This window comes from Leucoraja erinacea, unplaced genomic scaffold (genome assembly GCF_028641065.1).
Source record: "Leucoraja erinacea ecotype New England unplaced genomic scaffold, Leri_hhj_1 Leri_421S, whole genome shotgun sequence".
NCBI lineage: Eukaryota > Metazoa > Chordata > Chondrichthyes > Rajiformes > Rajidae > Leucoraja > Leucoraja erinaceus.
This window is the reverse complement of record NW_026576322.1, coordinates 76,432-89,027: the sequence shown is the minus strand read 5'-3', so window position 1 is coordinate 89,027 and position 12,596 is coordinate 76,432. Positions and strand designations below refer to the sequence as shown.

Below are 12,596 nucleotides of genomic sequence, written 5' to 3'. Positions count from 1 at the left end.
AAGAATATTAGATTACCAAACTTTCCTTCCTTGGTATGGGTTAACTAACCTGTGATACTAATTTAAATTAAAATAAATGTAAGATTTATGCACGAGTGTTTGTCATAGATTTATTTGATAAGTAATAATACCACAAAAGCAATGTATGACTGGAAGCCCACTTGCACTTAAATTGTGAGCCTGAGCAAAATATATTCACAAGGTGATCGAAGCTAGTCCGAGCGTTGATTTCTAGACCAATCTTCACAGCCACGATTATTGCCAAAGTGGCATGAATCCAATCGATCTACAGACATGAATCTACAGAAGAAGCAAAATGCACATCATTCAGATATTGAAACCATGACTTCAACATTCTCCAGCAAGAATGTCAATCGATTAAGCTAGCTTAGAGTGAATATTCTTCTTAATCAATCATAAAAATACAAAAAATTGAATGTAAAAAATTTGCAGAAAAATCAAAAAGATATTAACAGTGTGACGGACATTTCCTCTTCACTCCAACATACACGACATTTTAGAAACCGTCACCTTGAGGAGTGTAGTAGATACAGCGGCATGGAGGTCCCTGCTATTGGAACTCAATTCTCAAAAGAACATCGCATTTCTCACTCACTAGTCTGGTGTCTGTACGGCCAGGAAACTGTAGACAGTGGAGTGTGTAGTCATTTCATTTTCTGATGGGAATCTCCCAGTATTTTAAGATTATATATTGCACTTACTACACTGCATGCCATTGAATGCAATGTCCATACATATTCATCTGACATTTAAAAAATATTTAAATTAATTTCAGGTCTTGTTCTTCTATAGTTGCATCTCTCCATTGAAGTCTCAAAGTCTCGTGCTGATGATGCAAACTTAAGCAGTCAACAGCATGTTCAACAATGCTGCCTGTGCTTCCAGCTTTCCTTGGAGTGTACCAGTGGCCTTCCTGTGGAGTCCCACAGAATAGTCATAGAATCATACAGCATGTCAACTGGCCCTTCGGCCCAATTCAACCATGCCGGCAATGAGTCCCATCTAAACCAGGCTGAACTTCAACAGATTGCCCAATTATTGGATTGTCTGGTACATCTGTGGCAGATCAACTATGGAACAAGGACACAGATGAATTTAAATCAATGGTAAGGAATGTCTACCCAGAGAGTAAGGAGATCTTTTTATTTGATTTAGTGTTAATAATGTAAATATTTTTAATTATCTTTAAGTACATGTGTGGTGTTAGTTTTACCTTTTTGTATAATTTATGTTTTTTCATGGAGCTCCTTGGTGCTTTTAAATGTTTGCGAACATCAAAGACATTCACACACATTTGATTTAAATAATAAATGTATTAGTCGTAAATCAAGGATTGGGAGCTCGCCAGTTATCCAAGCCATTTTGTGCTGGGAATAGCTGCTGTCTCAATGGAAGACGGCATTTGGAATGTACTGTGAGGTCCAAGGATAAGGACAAGGCCAGCATCTTCAACAGAAAAGTTGCCCCATTATTCCATATAGCCCAAAATTAATGTAGTCTTAAGCTAAAATCTCTAAACTAAACTAAAATTAAACTAAAACTAAAATACTGTTAATATGATATGGGTTTAATTAGGCCAGGAAGAAAATTATGCAATTTTAATTTCCAATTTATACTTAATAAACTAACATGCATATTTCTCATTTAATATTATTCATTGTTGTCATTGTTATTCATTGTTAGGTTAATTGGCTTGGTATAAGTGTTAAAATATCTGCCCTAGTGTGTGTAGAGTGGTGTTAATGTGTGGGGGTCACTGGTCAGTACAGACTCGGTGGGCCGAAGGACCTGTTTCTGTGCTGTATCTCCAAACTAAACTAAAGTCAAAGAACAGCGAATGAAAATAAAAACCGTCAGATTGAGGCAATCTGCAAAGCAACACAAACTGCTATAAATACTCAGCAAGTCAGGTCAGGCAGCACTTGTACAGAAACACAGTTCATGTTTCAGTTCATAGAGCTGTCATCCCTTCCACAGGCTCCCTTGCCTGCTCAACTTTCCTACATTTACGTTGAATGACAATTTTGAAGAGGAGGAGAGCTATGTTTCTCCACAACAGGCTGGAATGACTGCACCACTACAGTGGGATTACATCATTGCAAGTTTACATTACTAGTTTTCATCACAAATGGGGCCAAAGGAATTTAGACTGAAATGCTGGGAATAGGCGCTGAGTTGACATTGAAAGGAAATGTGTGGAAATGAAGAACATGAATGAATACTTCGGTGATAAATATCTTTAAAATGGCTTATGGGTGCACAGATATAACATTTCAGTTTTCACATCTTACTAAAGATGAAAAATGATTGTGGAAATAAACAGTTTGTATTCAGAAATTTACAGAGGCCAATTAACCTACAAACTCGTCGTCTTTGGGATGAAACCAGAGCAGCCGGAAGAAGCTCATGTGGTCACAGCGAGAACATGCAAACTCCACACAGGCAGCAGCCAAGGTCAGGATCAAACCCATGTCTCCACTGCAGCTGCACCACCGTGCCACTGAGGCATCCTTGAAAATACTATCCAACCTATGCTCCTTTAGTTATGAACTAACTCCAGGTTTAGGGAATTATTTTACCTGATAAACATGTTAGGCCTGTGTAAAATGAATCCCTAGTTTATGATTATGATGGACTGATTTTGTAAAAACATTATTGAATCAGTCTATGTAACGTTGACTGTATTGTAATTTAAAAAAATACAATACAATACGATATGGATAATTTTAATAGCATAATTGTGAAAAAATAATTTATTATTTTTTTAAATTACAATATTTTGAGCTCTGGAAATTGGCTTTTGTAAAAAGTGGCAAGAATGTTTGAAAGTATATTGACTACATTTTAATTTGCCTTTGCTTTCCTTCATTTTTAGGAATGACTGCATAGATACATAGAAAATAGGTGCACAAGGAAGCCATTCGGCCCTTCGAGCCAGCACCGCCATTCATTGTGATCATGGCTGATCGTGCCCAATCAATAACCCGTGCCTGCACTTGTGTTAGTTCCTGGGATTTAACCTTGCAGCGTGTATAGTGGAGGCCGACAGTGGTTGACAGTTGAGTGGAAGTGGTGAAGAGGCATTCCTGGACCTTAGGCAAATTCTAGAAGCTGATTCCCAGAACAAGGCAACAGTGGGGAAATCAGCAGTCCTTCAGCAGGAAGGAAATTGCCCCATAGTACGAAATCCTGGACATTACATGTCTAATTTGGGAAGGCAGCTTAATTTAGTTTAGTTTAGAGATCCAACATGGAAACAGGCCCACCTAGTCTATGATCACCCATTCACACTAGTTCTGTGTTATCCCACTTTCTCACCCACTCCCTATACACTAAGGACAATTTACAGAGGCCAATTAACTTTCAAACCTCTATGTTTTTAGAACGTGAGAGGAAACCGGAACATAGAAACATAGAAATTAGGTGCAGGAGTAGGCCATTTGGCCCTTCGAGCCTGCACCGCCATTCAATATGATCATGGCTGATCATCCAACTCAGTATCCCGTACCTGCCTTCTCTCCATACCCTCTGATCCCCTTAGCCACAAGGGCCACATCTTACTCCCTCTTAAATATAGCCAATGAACTGGCCTTGACTACCCTCTGCGGCAGAGAGTTCCAGAGACTCACCACTCTCTGTGTGAAAAAAGTTCTTCTCATCTCGGTTTTAAAGGATTTCCCCCTTATCCTTAAGCTGTGTCCCCTTGTCCTGGACTTCCCCAACATCGGGAGCAATCTTCCTGCATCTAGCATGTCCAACCCCTTAAGAATTTTGTAAGTTTCTATAAGATCCCCTCTCAACACCCAGAGGAAACCCACACAGTTACTGGGAGAACATGCAAACTCCACCCAGACAGCATCCAAGATTGGTATCAAGTTCAGGTCTCTGGTGCTGTGAGGCAGCAGCTCTACTAGCTGTACCACCCTAGACACAATCAAGTGTTGATGCGGGAGAGCTTCCAAATGTTTGCTAACACTGAGAAGAAGGCTCCAGGGTTAGAGGGAATTGAAACAGAGCCTAGGATGTACCCCAACCTGGGATGTAGTCCAGTTTGGAGTAGTTGCAGATCATGGATAAATCTCATTTGACAGATGGACCAATGCTAGAGAACAGGGCGGCACTGTGCGTAGTGGTAAGAGTTGCTGCTTTACAGCGCCAGTTCGATCCTGACTATGGGCGCTGTCTGTTCAGAGTTTGCACGTATTCCCTGTGACCTGCGTAGGCTCACTTCGAGATCTTCGGTTTCCTCCCACACTCCAAAGACGTACAGGTTTGTTGGTTAATTGGCTTGGTATAAATATAAATTGTCCCTAGTGTGTGTACGATAGTGTTAGTGTGCGGGGATTGCTGTTTGGCATGGACCTGGTGGGCTGAAGGGCCTGTTTCTGCACTGTATCTCTAAACTAAACTAAACTAAATTAGGAGGCGTGGGAATTAAATGTAAGAGTTGGCTGCAGGGAGGCAGACCAATACTCTCTGCCAAGATGGGAGAGAAAAATTATCTCTGTTATAAAGAAGAATAAGAATATGAGTGGCAGACTCAGTAAACCAAAGGAAACATGTGGGAGCTATTAGAAATGTGAGGACTGATGGGGAGAAGTCAGGAAGAGAAGACACGGCTTGCACCAATAGTTGCCACTTTCCTCTTGTGAGAGAAGGTTGGTAATTGGAGGCAGCTATCCAGGGTTTAAAAGCCATTTTCTGTGATGTAAGTGATCGAGAATCACAAAGTTGCAGAAATAAATCTGTCCCAATAGGTTCTGGTGCTTGAAACTAAGGCAGACTGGAGAGGGCCACTGCTGGTGCAAGATCTACAATTCAGACTGGAAGGACTTGCAGTAAATATTGTGTAATAGACAGCCATTAGGGGTCAGTGATCTCACCAGAAAGCTATTACATCATCTTAGTCGGCAAATATTTTATTCTTCTTCTTGCGTATGGCGTGCACAGCTTAAAGTTGTAGGTCAACTTGTTCTATTTGTTTGTGCACGTCGGGATGATTGCATTAGTCGAAACAGGGTGGACCGCGTGGTTGCAATCTCCCACCCCAACATTTTATTCAAGAATCCCCATAAAAAACATCATAGTCCACTCACAATGAACACAGAACTCATGCAATGATTTTCATTCCTTTACCTGTTTGAAGAATGCGTTTGTATTTGTATGCCAGACAGATGTGTTCCTGCCATTTTCGGACAATGCGCTGTGTATCATAGGTCAGTCCGTCAGGGCTGCGGGAAAACACAAACGAGTAGCTGTCCGCACAAGTCCCATTTTCATACAGCTTTCGGCATGTGTATGTGATGGCATAGTTATCATAATCTGTGTCAACGATCCAGTGATCATCATCTGAAAGAAAGACACATTGCAATGTATTCTGTACCCCAAATACACACACATAATCCAAGATAGGTCTGTTCTACTGAACGTTGGTCACCGGTTCCAAAGCTTCACTTTGTCTAGTTTCCTTCCTTTATGTTCTTCGGAAATGTAAAACTGTTCATCATTGCCGACATGTACCAAATCTTGTCCACCCATCACTCTTGAACTTGTTGACCACCTCGTTTTAAGATTCTCACACTTGTTTTTGAATCCACCTTGTTCTCGCCCTTCCAAGTCAATAGACAATAGGTGCAGGAGGAGGCCACTCGGCCCTTCGAGCCAGCACCGCCATTCAATGTGATCATGGCTGATCATCCCCAATCAGTACCCCGTTCCTGCCTTCTCCCCATATCCCCTGACTCCGCTATCTTTAGGAGCCCTATCTAGCTCTCTCTTGAAAGCATCCAGAGAACCTGCCTCCACCGCCCTCTGTGGCAGAGAATTCCACACTCACAATTCTCTTTGAGAAAAAGTGTTTCCTCGTCTCCGTTTTAAATGGCTTACCCCTTATCCTAAAACTATGGCCCCTGATTCTGGACTCCCCCAACATGGGGAATATGTTTCCTGCCTCTAGCGTGTCCAAACCCTTAACAATCTTATATGTTTCAATAATATATCCTCTCATCCTTCTAAACTCCAGAGTGTATAAGCCCAGCCGCTCCATTCTCTCGGCATATGACAGTCCCACCATCCCGGGAATTAACCTTGTAAACCTACGCTGCACTCCCTCAATAGCAAGAATGTCCTTCCTCAAAGACTCTGTAATCCCATTCCATCCTCCAATCATGAAACTATGGATGCCGGACGGAATCTTGTGCAAAAACAAAGTGCTGGAGGGGTCTTAGACTAAAAATAAAGGGGAGGTCATTTAAAACTGGGATGAGAAAAAACTTGTGAGAGTTGCGAATTTGTGGAAATCCCTGCCACAGAAGGCTGCAGAGGCCAAATCACTGGATGAATTTAAAAGAGAGTTAGATAGAGCTCTAGGGGCTAACGGAATCAAGGGATATGGGGAGAAGGCAGGCACGGGTTACTGATTGTGGATGATCAGCCATGATCACAATGAATTGCGGTGCTGGCTCGAAGGGCCTAATGACCCTCCTCCTGCACCTATTTTCTCAGTTTTCTATGTAACTCAGCGGGCCAGGCAGGATCTGATTTGGATGGACATACAGCGATTTGTGTTGGGACCCTTATTCAGACTGATTCAATCTGCAGAAGGATCTCAACCCACAGCATCGTCTATCCATTTCCTCCACAGATGCTGCCTGACCCACTGAGTTATTCCGGAACTGCTTTTTGCTCTACAATTGTTAGCCCAATTTTTCCGTATGTTTCCATCGTAAATAAAATGTGTTGGTGGTTTTGCACAATCTATCACATGCTTATGGTTGCAATACTGGAGCAGTCACTTCAGATGGTCTCGGTATTGGCAGGAGAGGATGATCCTCAGAAGTTCTCTGTTCCATTTCCACAGCTGCACCACACATCTGCATTCTGCCCACCTCAAGGGCCATGTGCAGCGATAGTCACATTGTGCCTGGAAGGATTATCCAGGAAGGTCTTTCCACACCACCAGCCAAGGATGGTATCATGCTTTATTGTGGCAAACTCCATCCACCCACTCTGAGACAATTTAGTGTTAAGAGAGTTGGTGGTAAAATTGAGTGTCAAAGTTTACATGGAAATCTGCGTTTTCAGATGAAATTCTCCAGTGTCAAAGTACGAAGAGAGTATTGGACCCAAGAATAGGTTGTTAGGGGACGCCAGAGGTAATGTTGCAAACGCAGGAAGAGAAACTATTGTTGGTGACTGTCTGTGACTAAACTAACGAGCTTGAAGCCAGTCAACAGAAGTCCCAGTCACTTGGATATTGGAGGGGAAGCGTTGTGGATGGCATGGTTAACCAATAGACAATAGGTGCAGGGGGAGGCCATTTGGCCCTTCGAGCCAGCACCACCATTCACTGTGACCATGTCTGATCATCCACATTCAGTATCCCATTCCTAACCAATATCAAAACCTGCAGTCTGGTTGAGAAGAGTAAAGAGGAATGGGTTTACAGCTGCCAATGTCACATTTAAGATGTGTGTAGGAAGGAACTACAGATGTTCAAGAAGGAACTGCAGATGCTGTAAAATCGAAGGTAGACAAAAGTGCCGGAGAAACTCAGTGGGCATGGCAGTATCTATGGAGCGAAGGAAATAGGCAACGTTTCGGGCCGAAACCCTTCTTCAGACTCAAAAAGTCCTTCTTCAGTCTGAAGAAGGGTTTCGACCCAAAAAGCTGCCTATTTCCTTCGCTCCATAGATGCTGCCGCACCCGCTGAGTTTCTCCAGCACTTTTGTCTACCAAGGAACTACAGATGCTGGTTTACATCGGAGATAGACACAAAATGTTGGAATAACTCAGCGGGACAGGTAGCATCTCTGGATAGAAAGAATGGGTGACACTTCAGACTGAAGAAGGCTCTCATCCCAAAACTTCACCCATTGCTCACATAAGATGTTGCTGGTGACTTTGATGAGAGCCCCAGCATAAGCAGTCTCATTAAAGAGACTGAAATAAGGTAAACAGGACCCAAGCGACTTCCATGGACTTTGGACAGGGAAGGTAAATTTGAATGGAGCTGTTATTTGCAAGTATGCAAAGTTCAAAGGATTTCTGAGAAGGATGTTGACAGATACTTTAAACAAGATAGGTCAGAGCCTGAGGAGAGACAAGAATCAATTGGCGTGCCAATTGAAATAGCATGGCAAAGCTTGCAAACAGCTTTGGGATGTTCCGTGCATGGTCAATAATGCTGGCAATCATGGTGCCAATTACATAAACCCCAGTGGCTAATGAAGTTTACACAGCCCCAGAAGTACCAGTGGTTATTTGCTCAGGGTGTAGTGAACTACAAATAATCTTCTGATGATATTGGCAGACTTGCCCATCAATAGGTTAAACAACGTGATAATGATATATTTTAGCTTGGCACCTTCATTCAACAGAAAGAGTGTGGCTTGGAAAAGATCCCATATTAAACCACAGGCCTCTCTTCCTCCCAGAGATAAGTCTATATCTAATGGAAACACTGGTGGCATTCAAGAGAAGCTGTGATTGTAAAAGTCATGCGAATACCCAGGTGCACCAGGTCCTGAGCCAAGCTTTAAATTTAGAAAGAAAATTCTAAGCGAGGAAACAAAGAAAGGAACTTTCAAAGATTTCTGGTCAGTAGTAACTACTTAGAAACATAGAAAATAGGTGTAGGAGGAGGCCATTCGGCCCTTTGAGCCCGCACCGCCATTCATTGTGATCATGGCTGATTGTCCCCACTCCATAACCCGTGCCTGCCTTCTCCCCATATCCCTTGATTCCACTAGCCCCTAGAGCTCTATCTACTTGCTGAATTCTTGTTTTTTTTTAAGTATTTTTGAACAACATGAATGGCTATTTATCAAACGTGCTTGCTATTTGTTTATAGGTTGTTTACCTGTCCAGCAGTTTGTATGAATGTAACATTTTGCACATTTGGAGTAACAAAACTGTGGCAGTGAGGTGAATATTTACAGACTGAAGAAAGATCCCTACCCGAAACATCGTCTGTCTATTCCCGCTTCAGATGCTGCCTGCTTCGTTGAATTCCCCCAGCATTTTGCGTTTTCCTCAAAATTCATGTATCTGCAGTTCATTGTGTCTGTATTTGTAGACAGCAATTTGTAATGTCTGGGTTTGGGGTGTCCCATTTGATATGTGCCGTACCCAAGCAACCCTGTCCTGCCTGATCTTATTCCATGCGCATTGTTTTGGCCAACCCTGAGGTGGTTTAACCTGAAGCATTAAAGTCGGCCACCATCAGAGATTAAATGTGTAGGAAGGAACTGCAGATGCTGGTTTACACAGAAGATAGACGGACAATGCTGGAGTAACTCAGCGGGACAGGCACCTTTGTGTGTGGCTGCATCAGGTGGCGCTTAGAGCCAAGGCACGTGGGCACCAAGTGTCACTACCTGCCCCCGGTGTTGCGAAGGATGGGCCTGGCGTAGATGCCACGCAATGTGCCAGTCAGCTGGACATTGCCGCACCATCTGTCGTTAGTGGAAAGTTTCTTCTGGACCAACACCTTTGACCATAAGTTCATTGGCAGTGGTCAGCACGGAATGTCCTGCAGGCACTGCAGGGAAATGACTCCATGGACCCTGTGGCATAGTTCCCAGAGCAGACTGCCCAGCTTGTCTGGCAAAATGTCTCATCACCAGAACTCACCAACAAGCACCAAGACCTGGCTTGGCTGGCGGTGAGGGGAGCCCTCCCAGTCAGATCCTTCCTGCACCGTTAGAACCTCACTACCAGCACACGCTGCTCTCGGGACGGCTGCTATGGAGAGGAGATGGTTGCCCACCTCTTTGCAGAGTGTGGATTCGCAAAGAGAGTCTGGAGAGGTCTGCAAGGGTCCCTGTCACGGTTTATTCCGAACAGCTCCGTCACAGAGAACTGTGATTTACGGACTGTTCCCAGGGACACATTCAGAGACTGACATCGAGTGCTGCTGGAAGGTCATCATCTCGGTGAAAGAAGCTCTTTGGTCTGCCTGAGCATTGTTGACCACCCAGCTGAGCGAGATGTCCATCAGGGAATGTTGCCGACTGGCCCGCTGCAGGCTGCAGGAGTACATGCTGAGGGACGCAATGAAGCTCGGTGCAGCCAACGCCAAGGCTCTGTGGGGGATGACCACAGTCTAGGGTCCTTCCACTGGTGGACATGGGGAGCAGGGTGTGGTGGAGACGCCCCTCAAAATAAGGGAAGGGATTCCACACCAGTGGGCCACAAGGCTGGGGGGCTAAATTTGTGATTTGGGGAAACTGTATTGTACGTATGTATGTACAGCATCCGAGAATGTTGGATGGGATTTTGCATGGATCATGTATAGGATATATTTATTTCTCGAATAAAGTCTATTTTGAAATTAAAAAAAAAAAATCTCTGGCTGGCAGAACTCATTGCTTCTGTCCAGAGATGCTGCCAGTCCCGCTGAGATACTCCAGCAATCAGGAAGGAAATGCAGGAATCCATAGAAACATAGAAAATAGGTGCAGAAGAAGGCCATTCGGCCCTTTGAGCCAGCACCGCCATTCAATGTGATCATGGCTGATCGTCCACAATCAATAGCCCATGCCTGTCTTCTCCCCATATCCCTTGATTCAACTAGCCCCTAGAGCTCTATCTAACTCTCTCTTAAATCCATCCAGTGATTTGGCCTCCACTGCCCTCTGTAGCAGGGAATTCCACAAATTCACAACTCTCTGGGTAAAAATGTTTTTTCCCACCTCAGTCTTCAATGGCCTCCCCTTTAAAGCCGTGTCCCACGGTACGAGTTCATTCCAAGAGTACTCCCGGGTTTGCCCTGATTCGAACTCGGAGATTTACGGTAATGGCCACTCGTCGGTACTCGGGGCTCTCGTAGACATTTTTCAATGTGTTGAAAAATCTTCACGAGTCTTCCCACGCTTACCTGCCGTTAGCGAGTCTTCCCGAGTACCTGCCGTTAGCGTTACGAGCCGCTAAGAGACGTCCCCGAGCTCCGACGTTCATTCTCCATGCTTACCAGGAGTTTGATTATTTTTTTTAAACTCGGGAGAGCTCTTGGAATGAACTCGTACTATGGGACAGGGCGATTATTCTAAGATTGTGGCCTCTGGTTCTGGACTCGCCCATCATTAGGAACATTTTTCCTGCATCTAGCCTGTCCAGTCATTTTATAAGTTTCTATAAGATGCCCCCTCATCCTTCTAAACTCCAGTGAATACAAGCCTAGTATTTGCAATCTTTCCTCATATGACAGTCCCGCCATCCCAGGGGATCAGGTTTAGTTTTTTTCACACTACCCTGGTCTCATCTCCACCAACCCAACCCAACCCACGCCCACCCGCCAGCTTACTCACTGCCTTTCTGCAGATGTTCCGCTGCCCCCCAGTACTTCAGTTTGAATTTGGCTGGGTTGGCCGTGTCGTTGAAGGTCCCCATCATCTCGGCGCACACGATCCACTCCCTGCAGTGTGTGGGGGCAACACAAATGGGGTGAAGGTGAGGAGATAGAGATAGAGAGGGGCGAAGGTGGGGGTGCAGCGAAGGCCACAGACCAGTTTACTCACGGCAGTAAAGTGACCAGCCCTATCGCCTTGGCAATCATCGTCCCATTCTCAATCCTGAAGTCGGCGTGGATGTTACTCTCCAGGAACAGACCCTGTGGGTCCTTCTTGGCGAAGCCGTACCATTTCCCCGTGTACTGTGGTGGGTGGGAAAGGGCGGCCGGTTAGAGACAGTCACATCCCCCTCCTCTCCTGCTCCTTCCCCTCCCCTCCTCCCCTAGAACCTACCCGGGTCTTGTTGAAGTTGTCCTTCACTTGGAAGTTGTCCACCACGCAGTCGGACTTGGCGAAGCAGCTGGAGATGGGGAAGAGGGCCAGCAGCAGCGCCAGGGCTGTGCGCCGTAACATGGTCATGTGTAGAGTCCTGGGCGGGAAGGTGGAAGGCGGAGTGTGAGACCTGGACATTGCAGGCTGCTGCTGCCTGACCTGCCACTGACTAACCTACCACGCCGCAGTCAGGCCACATTTACCCCCCCCTCCCTCCCCTTCACCGTGTGCTACAAATCCCAATGAACCAATACAAACCAAATCAACTCACACACACTCAAAATCTCAAATAAACCAACTCAGATCTCCATCCAGGCGTTACCTTTAATCCAATTGTGAATGCAGAGCTCTGTGTAATTCTTTCCAGCAGTTAGTTGGTTTCCTCTGTGCAACTACATGTAACCACCCCCCACCCACAACCAAAGATCCTCTGCTATAGGATCTTTGCCCACAACCCCGTGGCGACTATCTTTCGCAATCTTTCCTTCCCTCCCCCACCCACACTGGCTAAAGCATTGGGATGTGAATCATTCACAGGGTCTGCGTTTTCAACACCGCGGCATTTCGTCTCCGCCCTCTGCCCCAGTTCAACACTTCAAGGGTAAAACCCCATGTCGACCTCACCCCCTCCCCCACCCAAATGCCCACTAAAATATTCCCAATATTACGGCTGAACTGCAGAGGAAAAACAAACAGCGTTTTCCCCACACAACCCTAATTATGCAGCACAATGTTAGCTCGCCACATCTCCCAACCATTGAGGAAGGAACAAGGAGGGCCCAACATATCTGG

The 12,596-nt window shown here is 45.0% G+C and overlaps 1 protein-coding gene across 1 annotated transcript; it reads right to left on the bottom strand.

The window, feature by feature from the left end:
* Positions 1-96: 96 nt before the first annotated feature.
* On the bottom strand, positions 97-12,254 carry LOC129693772 (retinol-binding protein 4-like). The gene is made up of 6 exons (XM_055630541.1): positions 12,127-12,254; positions 11,766-11,901; positions 11,541-11,674; positions 11,331-11,437; positions 5,158-5,370; positions 97-300 (listed from the first exon to the last, which is right to left on the bottom strand). Exons 2-6 carry the CDS (start codon positions 11,889-11,891, stop codon positions 287-289), a joined length of 594 nt encoding a protein of 197 aa, XP_055486516.1. The 5' UTR covers positions 11,892-11,901; positions 12,127-12,254; the 3' UTR covers positions 97-286.
* Between the last annotated feature and the right edge of the window lie 342 nt (positions 12,255-12,596).